Genomic DNA, 16,859 nt, shown 5'->3' on the forward strand with positions numbered 1-16,859 from the left:
GTCTTTGGGATGCGGCATTTCAATCTCAGGAGTAAACATGTTCCATCACCGTATCCATGTCACAATCTGTTTCTTCATTGTTGAAAGCAAAGTTGAAGGATGCTCCAATCTCCATATCCCCAGAGGTGATCCCACAGGGTATAAATGAAAGGCTTTGGGAATGTATCGCCTCAGAGTTCAAAACAGAGATTGCCTGCAGCCCTAAGGGACACATCACTTCACACTGACAATGCATCTGCCGATTCAAATGGCTAAAAAAATATATTACGCCTTCCTCGCTATTATTGGAGTTCCTGGTGAGTGTCAAAACCATTGAAGTTGTGTAAATCTGTGTGAGCTGGTCTCTGGTTTTACTCTGTGACTGAGAATGTTACTTGCTGATCTAGTGGTCACCACGATACAGACACCTGATCAGTGATTTCATTTGCCTCAGTCAAATGTCTTGACTTCTCTGCATTTTCAATCCATTTCCTTAAAAGTTAATAAACATCTTTCTGTAACTGAGAGACTTTCTGAATGATCAAGTTATTGATTTTACTGGAATATTGTGTAATGCTGAACCTGAAGTCAGTGAAGTCAGATTGCCTGAAGGGGGAAATAGGGGGAATCAGAATAAAATCACACTGGGTTTGGGTCCCTTCTAGAGCTGAATACCTGATCCCAGTGACCATGTATTACAAGGAGTATCTGTCAGTGTAGAAATGTATTCAGTATGGGCCACTAACCAATGGTGAAATCTGACCCCAATGAGCATGTAGTACTCGGAGTATCTGTCATTGGGGAATTGTTCTGAGTATGGGTCACTATCCAATGTTCAATACCTGATCCAACCGACCATGTATTAGTGGGGATATCTGTCAGTGTAGAATTGTGCTGACTGCGGGTCACTAACCCGAATGATGTAAGTTGGTTCTATGTTTTTTATTTGCTGAGTGATCTCTCCATTCCATGGAGCCTCTGTATTTTAGCAATGGAATAGGCTGAAATAGGCAAGAGTTGCGCTGTTCATTGAAGGTGTTTGGGAATGAATGTATCACGTCACACACCTCGATATTTCTCTGTTTTCTATTGAACTTCTTGAACATAAAAAGACTTCACCGAGTTGCTGACATTTGAGCAACCCGACAGCATTGTTACAGTATTCCAATCCTCTTTGTGTTTTTATCCTCTCACTTCCATTCCTCTAGAAATAAAGCCCACTGCTTTGTTTGGATTTATATCTTCTTGTTAACCTGTGTTGCTATTTTTAATGATTTGTGAACCTGTTCCCCTGAAGCCCTGAACCTCTCGACCCCTTTGAGGAAAGTCATTTCCAAGGATTATTTGGGACCCTCACTGTTCCTATCAAAATGCAGCACCTGATGTTTAGCTATGTTAAAATGAATTTCCCATTGAAATGTCCACTGGGCAAGTCTATTAGTTATTATTAATGTGTTCAGGTATTTTGTTTTATCCTTGCTCTGTGTTCACTATCCTCTCAATTTGGTTTTGGCTGCAAAATTAGAAATTATCTTTCTGCTTCCCGATTCCATATCTTTGATCTAAATGGTGAAGGTCAGTGATCCCAGGGCTGATCCCTGTGGAACACCACTCCCCACCTCCCACCTGCCTCAGTAAATCCCCTTTATCCCGTGTTCCCTGTTTCCTGTTCTTTGTAGCCAGCTCCCTGTCCATTCTGCTGCTTGTCCACTAACTCCACTTGCTCTGAGGTTAGTCACCAATCGGTGATGTTGTAACTTACTGAAGGTCTTTAGAGAATGACAGTGTTTTCTATCTATTGTACTAATCTGATCTAAAATGTCTGATAACGGGTCAATAATTCAATGAAGTTACTCAAGTATGACTAGGCTTTTGGACTCTGTGCTGACTACTCTTCATTATATTGTGTGTTTCTGGATGTGTTTCTATTCGATTTTTGACTCCGTTATTTTTCCCGCCCCTTACGTTGTGTGAACGGGTCTATAGTTCTTTGGACTTGGTCTATGTTCTGTTTTTAATATATGAATTATATGAGCTGTAGTTGTGTCCTCTAATCATGTTCTAGTGATGGTTAATGTATATTGAATAATGTCCCTGCTGTCTCTCCCTATCTGTTTTATTTCAGTCTGTATCCAGGCCTTCCATCCAACCCAGAGAATTTACCTTCTCCTTCATCACCTTATCAAAAACCAGCCTGAAACATGTTGTCGTTTTTGGGTTGTATTTACTCATTACCATTGGTCTCTCTATTTTCTCCCCCCCTCCCTCCCCTCCACTACCCCCAACCCCAGAGAGATCTCTGTCCGTCCTACAACCCAAGTGGCTCCCTCCGTCCTGAGCTGGGAGCCGTGCTCCTGAAGCCGAATTCCCTCTGCTCCAAATTCCAGTGAATTCCGAGCTCTCCTTTAACGCACAGTGGGTGGGATCTTTCTTAACAGACATCACCAGGCCATTTCGCGGCCAGTTCCCCACCACCACCTCCTTCTGGGTCACTCCGAGGATCCCATTTGGGATGGGATCGTTCAGCGTCGTTCATTCTCCATTTCAGCTGGAAGTCCTCTCTCTCTTCATCGGTTCTTTTCCAGGAATGAGAACCCTCTCAAGGTCATCATCCAGATTTGTGGACAGGGAGCCTGTTGTGAAGTGTAGGTGTGTGGACCTTGGGTGGAAACAGAGGGATGTTACACACTCCAATTGTCCCGCGGAGAGAGCCTGTATGTGAGCTCGCAATGCTGCCTTTGCGTAGGATTCATGGACCAGTCATTGTTCCAATATTTCTGAGGTTCCTGGGTACTTTGATGACTGTGTTTTGCCGTTTCCTTAGTTTGATTTTAATGCAAAAAATGTTGCTCTAAATTTCCACCTCCTTCTCTTCACATGGTCCATCTCACGAACTTCCCTTCCCCTCATTTACTCGAATTCTCTACCCCTTTTTCAGGGAATGGGTTTCCCACCTATATCTACTCTAATCTCACCGACTCTCACAGCTCCCTGAGTTATACTTCCTCCCTCCCCACTTGCTGGGATGAATCTGTTCCAATATCTCCCAGTTTCCTCTCCTCCGTTCCATCTGTTCTGACGATGCTGCCTTCCAGACCAGTGCTTCTGAAATTCCTTCATCATTCCCCAGAGCCTTTAGTCTCATTGGCCGATGCTCGGATCCCCGAGAAGGTTCTAGACTGGGAAGTGCCCGAATCTGGGGAGGATCGGAACCTGGTGAAAGTTACGCTCCTGATGAAGGTCTGAACTTAGAAGGTCCAAACCCAGAGAGTGCATGGACCCGGGGGAGGGTCCGAATCTGAGTAAGGTCCAAACCTGGGAAGCGTCTGAACCTGTGGATTCTCCAAACAATGAGAGGGCCTAAATTCAGCAACGGCCCGAACCTGGGTAGGGTCTGAGCCAGGTGAGGGTCTGAGCCTGGTGATGGTCTGAGCCTGGTGAGGGTCTGAGCCTGGTGAGGGTCTGAGCCTGGTGAGGGTCTGAGCCTGGTGAGGGTCTAAGCCTGATGAGGGTCTGAGCCTGGTGAGGATCTGACCTAGGTGAGGGTCTGAGCGAGGTGATGGTCTGAGCCTGGTGAGGGTCTGAGCCAGGTGAGGGTCTGATGCTCGTGAGTTTTCGAAACCAGGGAGGGTCTGAACTTGGTGGTGAAAAATCAGATGGGCAAAGTTCTCGTAGTTGTAGAGTTCATGGAATGTTTTCGGGGTCGTTTCTTAGAAGAGCACCTTCAGGAGCCAACCGGAGAGCGGGCTATACTGAACCTGGCAAAGAGTGACTGGGTAGGATTAATTAATAACCTCACGGTGAAGACACCCCTAGGATGCAACGATCATAATATGACTGGATTTTACATTCATTTTGAGGGAGAAACGAGTGCGCCTAAAACTGGGATTTTAGACTTAAATAAGGGCAATTATGAGGACATGAAAGTGGAGCTAGCTAAAGTGAACTGCCAAACAAGGTTATGGGACAGGTCAAGAGAGGTTCAGTGGCAGATATTTAAAGGGATATTTCAGAGTGCACAGAATAGATACATTCCAATCAGAAAGACAAGTTCCAAGGAGAGGACCCACCCTCTGTGGTTAACTACAAAAGTTAAAGACAGTATCACACTTAAAGAATAAGTATATAATTACGAAAAGATGGGGGGGCATGTCAGAAGATTGGAAAGAACATAAGGAACAGCAAAGGATGAAAAACATATTAACGAAGAGAGAAAAATGAGTGTGTGAGAGAAAGCTCGCTAGTAATATCGAGATGGGTAGTGCAAACTTCTATAGATATTTAAATCAGAAAAGAGTGAACAAAGTGAGAATTGGTCCTATAGGGAGTGCGTTTGCGGAATTGATAATGGAAAGTAGGGAGATGGCGAATGAATTAAACAGGTATTTAGCTTCGGTCTTCACTATAAAGTGCACAAGTAACAACCTGCAAATAACTGTAAAGGGAGGGAGGAACTGGGTAAAATTACAATCACCAGGGAAGTGGTGTTGAGCTAATTGTTGGGGCTGAGGGCTGACAAATCCCCAGGTCTGAATGGGCTTCACTCTAAAGGTCTGGAAAGAAGCGGCTGGTGAGATTGTTGATCCGCTGGTTTTAATTTTGCTAAATGCAATAGATTCCATTAGACTGGAAAATAGCAAATGTAAATCCTTTATTCAAAAAGGGAGGGAGACAGAAAGCAGGAAAATATAGGCTAGTTAGCCTAACAACTGTGACAAGTAAAATGTTAGAAGCTATAATTTAAACTATTCATTGTCGGGCACTTAGAAAACTTCAAGTTAATCAGGCAGACCCGTTGTGGTTTTGAAAAAGGGAAATCATGTTTCACCAATTTATTGGAGTTCTTTGAAGGAGTCACATGTGCTGTGGATAAAGGGGAACCGGTGCATGTTCTGTACTTACATTTGCAGAAGGCATTTGATAAAATGCCACATGAAAGGCTATTGCAGAAAATAAAAGCTCATGGTGTAGGGGGTAACATATTGGTGTGGATAGAAGATTGGCTGGTTAACATGAAGCAGAGAGTAGGCATAAATGGGTCTTTTTTCAGGTTGGCAGGATGTGACGAGTGGTGTGTCACAGCGATCAGTGCTGGGACCTCAACTTTTTACAATTTATATCAATGACTTGGATGAAGGGTCCGAAGGAATGGTGGCTAAATTTACTGATGACACAAAGATAGGTGGGAAAGTAAATTGTGAAGAGGACGTAGGGAGGCTACAAAGGGACATAGAAAGTGAGTGGGCAAAGATCTGGCAAATGGAGTATAATGTGGGCAAATGTGAAATTGTTCATTTTGGCAGGAAGAATAAAAAATAAGCTTATTATCTAAATGGTGAGAGATTGAAGAGCTCTGAGACGCAGAGGGATCTGGGTGTCCTAGTGCATGAACCTCAAAAGGTTAGTGTGCAGGTACAGCAGGTAATTAGGAAAGTTAATAGAATGTTATGATTATGGGGAAGGTCCAAACCTGGGGAGGGTCCGAAACTTTGGGAAAGTCTGAACCTGGTGAGGCTCTGAACCTGGTGAGGCTCTGAATCCGGGAGTGGTCTGAACCTGTGTAGATTCTGAAAACCGGGAGTGTCTGAACCTGGGGAGGGCCTAAACCTTGGGAGAGCCTGAACCCGGGGAGAGTCTGAACCCGGGGATAGTCTGAACCTGAGGAGGGTCTGAACCTGGGGAGAGTCTGAACCCGGGAAGAGGCGAACACAGGGTGAGACTGAACCCAGGAAGAGGCCAAGCCGCAGAGAATGTGAACCTGGGGAGAGTCTGAACCTGAGGAGGGTGTGAATCTGAGGAGTGCCTTAACCCGGGGAGAACCTGAACCGGGTAGTGCCTGATGCTAGTGAGGGTCTGAACCTGGGGAGGTTCAGAACATGGGGAGAGTCTGATCCCTGGAAGGGACTGAACCAGTAAGAATCTGAACCCGTGGAGGGTCTGAACCTGCGGAGAGTCGGAACCCAGGGAGATTCTGAAACAGCGGAGGTTCTGAACCTGGAGTGATTCAGAACATGGGGAGGATCTGATCCTTGGAAGGGACTGAACCAGTAAGAATCTGAACCCGGGGAGGGTCTGAACCCGGGGAGCCCAATCCTGGTGTGGATACTAACCTGGCAATTTTCCTAACCTGTGGGAGGCAGAACCTGGGGAATGTCCGAACCGGATGATGGTCCGAATGCAAATACACTTGAAAACTGCTGGGTTTGGGGGAGCGGTCGGTGTCTGAGTGCGGTAAAAAATAGGGAGTGGGCATTCCTATTGAGGGTCCGAACATGGGCCGTGTTTTCCTTTTATTCATTCTCGGGATGTGGGCTTCGCTGGCTGGGCCAGCATTTATTGCCCATCCCTAATTGCCCCTTGAGAAGGTGGGTGGTGAGCTGCCTTCTTGAACCGCTGCAGTCCCCGTACGATATAGGTACACCCAGAGCGCTGTTAGGGAGGGAGTTCCAGGATTTTGACTCAGCGACAGTGAAGGAACGGCTGACATATTTCCAAGTCGGGATGGTGAGTGAGTTTCAGGTGGTGGTGTTCACATGTGTCTGCTGCCCCTGCACTTCTAAATCGTAGTGGCCATAGATGTCGAAGGAGCCTTGGTGAGTTGCTGCCGTGCATCTTGTAGATGGTACAAACACTGCTGCAACTGTGCGTCGGTGGTGGAGGGAGTGAATATTTGTAGATGTGGTGCCGATCAAGCGGGGCTGCCTTGTCCTGGATGGTGTCCAGCTTCCTCAGAGCTGTTGGAGCTGCACTCATCCAGGCAAATGGGGACTATTCCCTCACACCTCCTGACTTGTGGCCAGCGGTCCTAACCTGGTGGGGGTTCTGAACCTAGCGAGGGACCGAATCTGGTGAGAGTCCCGACCTGGGAGGGTACGAACCTCGGAGGGTCCGAACCTGGTGAGGGTCCAGAACTGGGAAGGTCAGAACTCGGGGATAGTCTGAACACAGCGATACCAATAAAGGGACAGAGCAGTCCAGACCCACCCAGGCTCCGATCGCGAGAATGTTCCGATCCAGCGAGGGTCTGAAGCTGGGCTGTGGTCAAATTCTGGGAGAGGTCCCAATCCTGGGGAAGCTCCAAAATTCGGGGTTTGTGTTGGGGGTATGGTAGGTGCTCTGGTTCCGACCACCAAAATCAGATGGCTCTGGATGGGGTAGAGGGTCCCATGAGGAAACACAGAGGTTCAGAGTTAAACCCGGAAAGCAACCTCAGTAAAATATTTACATTGGGTTTAGGTCATGGCTATGATTTTTGAATTTAAAACCCTGCTAATCCATTCCCTATCCCCACACCACAGACCCCGCCCAGACACACACATACAGACACGCACACACACACAAACACACTGACCACCCATACCACACGTTATCTGGTGGTAAATTCCTGCCCTTATTTTCTGAGCCTGACAGGGACAATTGTGCATCACTAATTCCCAGTCTCCTTTCCCTTCTCTCTTACAGCTAATTTACTGGCAATTCTGATACTTTCCCGGGGAAAGTGTGGTCTTTCCAATTGCACCACTCGCTACCTGGTGGCCATGGCAACGGCGGATCTACTGGTCATTATCACTGAGGTTGTATTGGGGCAGCTCAGTTATTATTATTTCCCAGTGTCTTTCCTGGAAATCACTCCCGTGTGTAGTGTTCTCATTGTCCTGAATCGTGCAGCCACAGACTGTTCTGTCTGGTTCACCGTCACTTTCTCCTTTGACCGATTTGTGGCCATTTGTTGCCAGCAGCTGAAAAGAAAATATTGCACCGAGACAACTGCGGCTGTGGTTCTAGCAACAACCGGCGTTCTGCTCTGTTTAAAAAACACCCCACGCTACTTTACACAGGAACCTGGAGAGATCATCAACAATGTTCCGTGGGGCTGTTATACAAAGCCAAGCTATTTCACTGACCCCGGATGGGTGGGATTTGACTGTTTTCATACGGTTATAACCCCATTGCTCCCGTTCGCTTTAATCCTGTCGCTCAACGCTCTGACAGTCAGACACATTTTAGTGGCCAGTCGGGTACGTAAGGGACTGAGGGGTCAGAGCCAGGGAGAGAATCGCAGTGACCCTGAGATGGAGAGCAGGAGGATATCTGTGATTTTTCTCTTCACCATCTCCGGCAGCTTCATTCTCCTGTGGTCGGTGTATGTTATTGAATTCTTATATTACACCATCACAGGAACCGATTCCAGTGATTACACGAATTCTGAATATACATTTGCACAAGTCGGATGGATGCTGGTGAACTTAAGTTGCTGCTCAAACACATTTATTTATGGGATGACTCAGTCCAAGTTCAGAGAGCAGGTGAAGAGTTTGGTGAATTATCCACTTACACCCATTGTTCAATTAATAAAGAAACAGAACAACTGAGAACAGACCAGAGGCGCCTCCAAGCGTTTCCAGCCAATGAGTGGAATATTTATCCACAAACTCCCAATCAGCTCCTGCTACCCTGAGATGGACAGCAGCCCCATCCAATCACGGAGCTCCGCCGGTAACTGACGCCCCCCCCCCCCCCACAACCAATCGGGGATCAACACCCTTAGGACACGCACTGCATCCTAAGCCAATCAGTAACCTGTGCGCATTATGACGCTCCCAGCTGAGGTTAACAATGGACAAGCCTGATCCCAGAGTGGAACCCAGCTTGATAGATCCGAACTGTTATTTGATTGTTTAAATACGTGGAGAGTGGCGACTGAACAGAGTCACCAGAGTCAGCTGATGAACTTTGAACAAAAAAATGAAACATTGATTCAACAATATAAGATGAACTGTATCACAATACTCCTTCTCCCACAACTATTACTTTACAGATATATGCAGATTTGTAAGCATAGTATAAGTTACAAAAGCTACCTTAAACTCTAATGTTCACTGTAAATACACAGTCCACGTAAGCCTAACACTCTGAAACCAAGTGACAGATATCACCTCAACCAGATCCTAAGCCTCGCTCCACAATTCCCGCTTGTTACACCATGAGCCAACCTTCAGTCTCGCTGAACTCCGTCCTTCACCTGAAGGTTTCCAATCTCCGCTCTCCAAGACCTCACCTTCGAATCTTCCCCCAAACTGACGTTTTCTCTCAGACGCCTTCCGCAAGGGATCACCTCTAGGGATTTGAACTCTCCTTCCAATGCTCCTCTTCCCTGGGTCACCACATGCATTCAAGCTGTCTTCCACACACTCTCTCTCTCTCTCTGTCTCACCAACTCTACCTCCACAGCACCCCACTGATTACGTTTCACATCGCAAACAGTTACAGTACTTTAGTGATCTCTTTGGGTTTTCTTGACTCTTGCAAGCTGTTCTCACTTTGAAACTGATTTCTGCAGCTTTTGTCTCTTTAAATCTGTAACCAGGAGCCTTCCTGCCTGCCCCTCACTACAAACGTCATTAACAGGACCTTATATCCCCCCAGGTTCATGCACCATTGTCCTCAGCCCCACTCTCACAGTCTCTCGCCCTGCCGCTCTCCTAGCCTCTCTCTCTGTTTTCCATCCAGTCACTCAATCCGTCACCGTATATCTATCTCACAACCCTCTCTCTTTATCACCCTGTCTCTCCCTCTCTCTCTCTCTTTCTCGCCCAGGCAGTGTGTTCCAGATCCTAACCACTCGAGTGACCCTGTCTCTATCACACTCTCAGACAGTGCATTCCAGATCCTAACCACTCGATTGACCCTGTCTCCACCACATTCCCAGACAGTGCATTCCAGATCCTAACCACTCGATTGACCCTGTCTCCACTGCACTCTCAGACAGTGCGTTCCAGATCCTAACCACTCGATTGACCCTGTCACCACCTCACTCTCAGACAGTGCGTTCCAGATCCTAACCACTCGATTGACCCTGTCTCCCCCACACTCTCAGACAGTGCGTTCCAGAACCTAACCACTCGATTGACCCTGTCTCCACCTTACTCTCAGACAGTGCATTCCAGATCCTAACCACTCGAATGATCCTGTCTCCACCACACTCTCAGACAGTGTGTTCCAGATCCTAACCACTCGATTGACCCTCTCTCCCCACCACTCTCAGGCAATACATTCCAGACCTTAACCCCTCGCTGCCTGATTGTTACCCTCATGTTGTCATTGCTTCTTTTGACAATGTCCTTATACCTGTTCCCTCTGAACCTCGATCCTTTCACCGGTGGGAACATTTTCTCCATATCTACTCTGTCCAGAATCATCATCGCTTTGAAAACGTATATCAAATCTCCTCGTTCCTCTCTGAAAAACTGTCCAAGCTTATCCAATCTACCTTCATAAGTTTCTCACTCCTGGAACTATTCTAGTGAATCTTTTCTGTGCTCTCCAGAACGCCTTCACACCCTAACTGTGTGGTGCCCAGCACTGGATGTATAACTCCAGGTGAGCCTGAACTAGTGTCTGATACATGTTCAACATAACCTCCTTGCTCTTGTACTCTATGCCCTTATTAATAAGGCTGAGGATAGTGTATACTTTATTAACCACACTCTCACCCTGCCCTGCCCCCTTCAATGAATGAAGCACATATACACACAGGTCACTCTGCTGCTGCACCCCCTTCAGAGTTGTCCCCATTTACATTACTTTGTTTGTCCATGCTCTTCATACCAAAATGAATCACTTCACCCGTCTCTGCATTGACCTTCCTCTGGTCACCCATTTCACTCACTTGTCTCTGGCATTTTGAGATTTTACACCATCCTCCTCACAGTTCACAATGATTCAAAGTTGTGGATCATCCGCCAATTTTGAAATTGTGCCCTGTAAACCAAGGTCTGGGTTATTAACGATTATCAGGAAAAGCAGGAGTTTCCAACATTCACACCTGAGGAACTTCACTACAATTCTACATCTCGCGCGGTAGAGAGAAATCCATTCACCACTACTCGCTGTTTCCTGTCACTTGGTTCTGTGTTGCTCCTGACCCTTTTCTTCCCTGAGCTATAAATTTGCTCACAAGTCTGTTGTGCAGTGTTTTATCAGATGTCTTTTAGAAGCCCGTGTACACCACATCTAAAGCATTGCCCTCATCAACCTGCCCTGTTACTTCTTCAAGACAGACCGCCAGCTGGTTAAACAAACTTTCTCTTTTAAACATCCATGCTGGTTTTCCTTAATTAATACCAATTTGTCCATGTGTCTATTTCCTTTCTTCAGAATCATTTTTCTAGAAGTTTCCCCGACACCCAAGTCCATCTGACTGGCCGCCATTAGCCGGGATTATCTTTACACTCTTTTTTGAACAAGAATGTGAAGTTTGAAATTCTCCAGCCCTCTGGCACCACCCCTGAGTCTAAGGAAAGCTGAACATTTATGGCCAGTGTCTCAGCAATTTCCACTCTCACTTCCCTCAGTCAGGTTCTCGATTGTATTTTCTCACTGACCACTGACCATAAGCACAGCTTTTCTGCTTTAGCTTAATTTCTACCTCCGTTGTCAGACAGGGAGCTCTGGAATTTTGCCCTCCCTTTCCAGGGAATACCTATTGACTTTGTCGGAATTACCCCTTCTTCGAATGTAGCCCATTGTTCTGCTGCAGTTTCTCCCTCCAACCTTTGACTCCAATTTATTCAGCCCTGAACCATTCTTACCCCATTGACACTCTCTTTCCTCACAGTATTTTTAAAAAACATTTATTCTGTCATGTGATGCGGGCATCGCCCATCTGAGTGGATTGCCCAGATTTTATTCATTGAATTTAAATTCCACCAGCAGCTTGGTTCACTCTTAACTGCCCTCAGAACAAGGGCAATTAGGGATGGGTAATAAATGCTGGGCCTAGCCAGCGATGCCCACTTCCCATGAATGAATAAAAACAAAACCTGTCCTGTATCTGATGGTCAGAATATTTAGTTAGATAGATGTCGGACACGGGGTAAGCTGCCAGCACCCAGGTAAAGTGTATATTGACAAGCTCTCAGGCACAGGGGGCCGGGTCGTGTCCTGGTGAGGGGTCCTGGTGTGGGGTCCTGGTTAGGGGTCCTGGTGAGGGGTTCGGTTGAGGGGTCCTGGTGAGGTGCTGGTGAGGGGACCTGGTGAGGTGTCCTGGTGAGGGGTCCTGGCGAGGGGTCCTGGTGAGGGGTCCTGGTGAGGGGTCCTGGTGAGGGGTCCTGGTGAGGGGTCCTGGTGAGAGGTCTTGGTGAGGGGTCCTGGTGAGGGGTCCTGGTGAGTGGTCCTGCCGAGGTGGTGGTGAGGTGGCCGTTCCCATTGGGCAGCTGCCTTCTTCACGTGGAAGATGGGCCAGAGGAGGATGAGGAAAATGGAGTGAAAAGTTTCCAAACAATTCAGCTTGAGAGCGGGATGCTGTTATCACAAGCGACTGAGATCAACACGCTCTGTGAGCTGCCTGTTTATCCTCCAGGGTCAGTAAACTGCCCTCAACTGTTACCGGGCAGATACTCTTTATTTTCTGTATGTGCCCGTGTTTGTGTGAGTGTCTGTGTGTGTGTGTATGTGTGTGTGTGCGTGGGCGTATGTGTGTGCCGCTTTGTGTATCTAGGTGTTTGCCCGCGTGTATGTGTGTACGTATATGTGTATATGTGTGCCTTTGTGTGTGTGCGTGTTTGCATGCGTGTTTGTGGGTGTGTGTATGTATTTTTGTGTGCCTTTGTGTGTGTGTAGGTGGTGCGTTCGCGTTTTTGGGCGTGTGCGTGCTTTTGTTTCTGTATGTATGTGCGAGTGTTTGTGTGTGTGTGATTGTGTGTGTGTGTGTCTTTGCGAGTGTGTTTGTTTGAGAAAGTGTGTATGTGTGTGTGAGAGAGTGTGTATGTGTGTGCGAGTGTGTCTGTGTGTGCGAGTGTGTGTGTGTGTGTGAGAGAGTGTGTATGTGTGTGCGAGTGTGTCTGTGTGTGCGAGTGTGTGTGTGTGTGTGTGTGTGAGAGAGTGTGTATGTGTGTGCGAGTGTGTGTGTGTGTGTCTGAGCCTTTGTGTGTGTGTATCTGCCAGTGTCTGTGTGGGTGGTATTTTATGGAGTCCACAGGAGCGGGAAAAGTGTGGTGAGGGTGAATCTTTAGGCGGGATGATAAATTTGGATTTGTGGACGGCGTGTTGGAATGCAGCGATGAAGACAGTGGCGTCTTTGTGGAATATGGATATTTACACCGGCCTGTGGCTGGTTTCTACATGTAATATATTTACATGACATGGATACTCATTAGCATGAAACAGTTTTCAATTAAGGACCACATTCAATATACAGTGCCCAGTATTCCAGGACTGATCACACCAGAGTCGTTGACAATATAAGTGAGATTTTCCCACTGGTGTTTCATACTCCGTGTTACAAAGGCCAACAGACCATTTGCCTTCCTAATTGCTGGCTGCATCGGCAAGTTAACTTTCTGTGCTTTGTGTACGAGGATGCACAATTCCCTCTGAACTCCAGTATCCTGATTTTATTCCATTCTTCACACCAAAGTGAATAACCTCCTAATGCTCGATGTTCTATTCCATCTCCCCCTTATTTACCCACTGAATTCACGTCTCCATATGCCTTTGTGTGTCCTCCTCACAGCTCACAGTCAGCCCATAACGCTGGGAAGCTGATAAACCTGGAGACTTTTTTTTTGAAAAATATACTTTATTCATGAAATATTTGGAAGAACATTCCAAACAATTTCAAAATCACCCTCACGAAAGTACAATCAGATTCAACTTTTTCACATGGATCACTAGGTGCATCAATACAATCAATGAATATTACAATCATTTCAATCTGGTCAATGCAGACAATCAGACAATGGGATTGGGGTTATCAACATACATCATGTTGTTCTCTGAGGTGCTTCAATACAGTTACAATACAATTAGTATCCAATGCAGACATTCATTGTGAGCTGTGCAGCCCGAGGCGCTCTCAACAGTTCCCAGCCCCTCGGTGCACTGTGGGCAGAAAGGTCTTAGACAGCGCCCTTTCCCCATTGCGCCTTTGCAGCGGCTGCCCCAAGCTTTAGTGCGTCCCTCAGCACATAGTCCTGGACCTTGGAATGTGCCAGTCTGCAACACTCGCTCGGGGACAAATCTTTGCGCTGGAAGACCAACAAGTTTCGGGCAGACCAAAGAGCGTCTTTCACCGAGTTGATGATCCTCCAGCTGCAGTTGATCTTTGTCTCGTTGTGTGTCCCTGGGAACAGCCCGTAGAGCACAGAGTTCTGTGTCACAGAACTGCTCGGGATGAACCTCGGCAGAAACCACTGCATCTATCTCCAGACCTTCTTTGCAAAGGCACAATCCACAAGGAAGTGAACAACGGTCTCGTCCCCACCACAGCCACCTCGAGGGCAACGTGCAGAGGGGGTGAGACTCCTGGCATGTTGGAAGGACCTGACGGGGAGGGCTTTTCTCACCACCAGCCAAGCGACATCCAGGTGCTTGTTGGAAAGTTCTGGCCATGAGGCATTCTGCCAAATGACTTTGACAGTCTGCTGGGGGAACCAGCCGACAGGATCCACCCTCTCCTTTTCCCTCAGGGCCTCTAGGACTTTACGTGCTGACCACTGTCTGATGGACTTGTGGTCAAAGGTGTTTTTCTGCATCAATTTTTCCACCAGGGACAGGTGGTACGGCACGGTCCAACTACTTGGAGCGTTCCGTGGCAGCGTGGCCAGACCCATCCTTCGCAACACCGGGGACAGGTAGAACCTCAGCACGTAGTGACACTTGGTGTTTGCGTACCGAGGGTCTACGCACAGCTTGATCCAGCCGCACACAAAGGTGGCCATCAGTATGAGGGCGATGTTGGGCACGTTTTTTCCCCCTTTATCTAGAGGCTTGTACATCGCGACCCTGTGGACACGATCCATTTTCGACCTCCAGATAAAGCGAAAGATGTCTCGGGTGATCACCATCGCGTAGGAGTCTGGAATGGGCCAGACCTGTGCCACGTACAGCAACAGCGAGAGTGCCTCACACCTGATGACTAGGTTCTTACCCGCAATGGAGAGGGAGCGTCGCTCCCACATGCCCAGTTTCCTTTTCACCATAGGCACTCGCTCCTTCCAGTTTCTAACGCATGCCCCGGTCCCTCTGAACCTGATCCCCGCACCTTCAGGCCGTCAGCCCTGACAGTGAAGGGGACAAATGATCGGTCAGCCCAGTTCCCAAAGAACATGGCCTCGCTCTTGCCACGATTTACCTTGGCCACCGAGGCCAGTTCGAACTGGTCGCAGATGTGCATCAGTCTGCGCACCGACAGCAGATCCGAGCAGAACACGGCGACATCGTCCATGTAAGGGAGGCTTTTACCTGAGTGCCTCCACTGCCTGGGATCGCCACTCCTCTTATGCCCGGATCCTTCCTGATGGACTCAGCAAAGGGTTCTATGCAACACACAAACAGGACAGGAGAGAGAGGACGGGACTTCAGTTGGCCGCTACATGACCAGACTTGCCGCATGAGCGACAAAGTATGGGGCTGCCCAGCGTAGACAAGGTAGCCACGGCTTCCCCCGATAGCGAAGCTGGAAGGAGGGTGGAAGATGACTCCCTTACCGTCGGTATTGAGCGTGACCTTAACCTGGCGTTTGCATGTCCAAATCCCGAAGGCGTCTCTAACCTTGGTGCAGCTCCCAACCTTGTCGATGTACCCGGTGAGGAAGGTGAACACGTCGGCGACAGGGACGTGGAGGTTGTAGAGATGCACCGTCACCACCCGGTCCCGTTGCAACGGCAGAGCAAAGAGCGTCCTCCACCGTCAGGATCTTCATCTCCGGCTGGTCTCTCTTCTCCTCGAACACCTTCAGGAACTGGACGCCAGCTGCAGCTCGCTTGAAAGTCACCTCGAAACATCCAGGGTCCTGCAGGGAGTAGATCTCCTCCGCTTCAGATCCACACGCCCTTCAACAGGACCCGCTTGATGAAGAAGGCCCGATCCATGGGTTCCCCTCCTTCACTGTCCTTCACCCTCACCCGGACGGTGTTAGGTCCCCCATGGTATGGGGCTGGACTGGTTACAGCCATCGCTTCACGAATGCACTAGATCTTAGCCAAAAGGCCGGGAAGCTGATAATCCTGGATACGTTACATTCGAACCCTTCATCTGAGTCTCTGATGTATATTGTTAATCGCTTTGGTCTTTGCACAGATCCGTGTAGAGTCCCAGTACTATCAGCCTGCCAGATGGGAAATAGCCGCTTTATCCCAAATGAGATATACCAGCAGCTCTTTTTTTTCACACAAGTTTCACCTATTCCTTTAGAGACCTCATTCGAAATGTTCAATTGTAGGGCAAAAATTTAGATTGTTTAAATCTGTGACCCTCACTGACACATTCTACACTTTGAATGCAGAACTACAATTAATGAGGGCAGTCACAACCCTGAGAGCGACAGAGACAGAGTGTGTGTGAGAGAGAGTGAGAGGGAGAGGGACAGAGTGTGTGTGAGAGAGAGCGAGAGGGAGAGAGACAGAGTGTGTGTGAGAGAGAGGGAGAGGGACAGAGTTTGTGTGTGTGTAACAGAGAGAGAGAGAGAGAGGGAGAGGTACAGAGACAGAGAGTGTGTGTGTGTGTGAGAGAGAGTGAGAGGGAGAGGGACAGAGAGATAGAGGGTCTACCATTCGATTTCTGAATGTTGTTTTCAAAATGTTTTTTTTTCCAGTGAGCAGATCAGTTCTGCGTGAATAAGAATTTCCATGTTTTTTTGTAAGCTAATTGATGCGATCAGAATCGTCCAATAGAGTCTCTCTGCTAAATACATGCTAACACAACAGGGAATTAACTCACTTTCGTGGTCTGCTTGTGCAAGTTTAAATAAAGGTGCAACTTCAAATTCCCCGAGGCACTCTCACAGGGTATAAATTAAAGGCTTTGGGAATGTATCGCCCCACAGTTTAATACAGAGGGATTGCCGGCTGCACGAAGGAACACATCACTTCACAGAGAAC

General features: G+C 47.7%; 1 protein-coding gene across 1 annotated transcript; it reads left to right on the top strand.

Annotated features, from left to right (window-relative positions):
* Positions 1–229: 229 nt before the first annotated feature.
* LOC144673013 (putative G-protein coupled receptor 139) lies at positions 230–8,351 on the top strand. Its single transcript, XM_078535012.1, has 2 exons — positions 230–296; positions 7,441–8,351. The coding sequence occupies exons 1-2, from the start codon at positions 230–232 to the stop codon at positions 8,349–8,351; spliced, it is 978 nt and encodes a 325-aa protein (XP_078391138.1).
* Positions 8,352–16,859: the final 8,508 nt, after the last annotated feature.

This window comes from Cetorhinus maximus, unplaced genomic scaffold, assembly GCF_964194155.1.
Source record: "Cetorhinus maximus unplaced genomic scaffold, sCetMax3.hap1.1 HAP1_SCAFFOLD_197, whole genome shotgun sequence".
Lineage (NCBI taxonomy): Eukaryota > Metazoa > Chordata > Chondrichthyes > Lamniformes > Cetorhinidae > Cetorhinus > Cetorhinus maximus.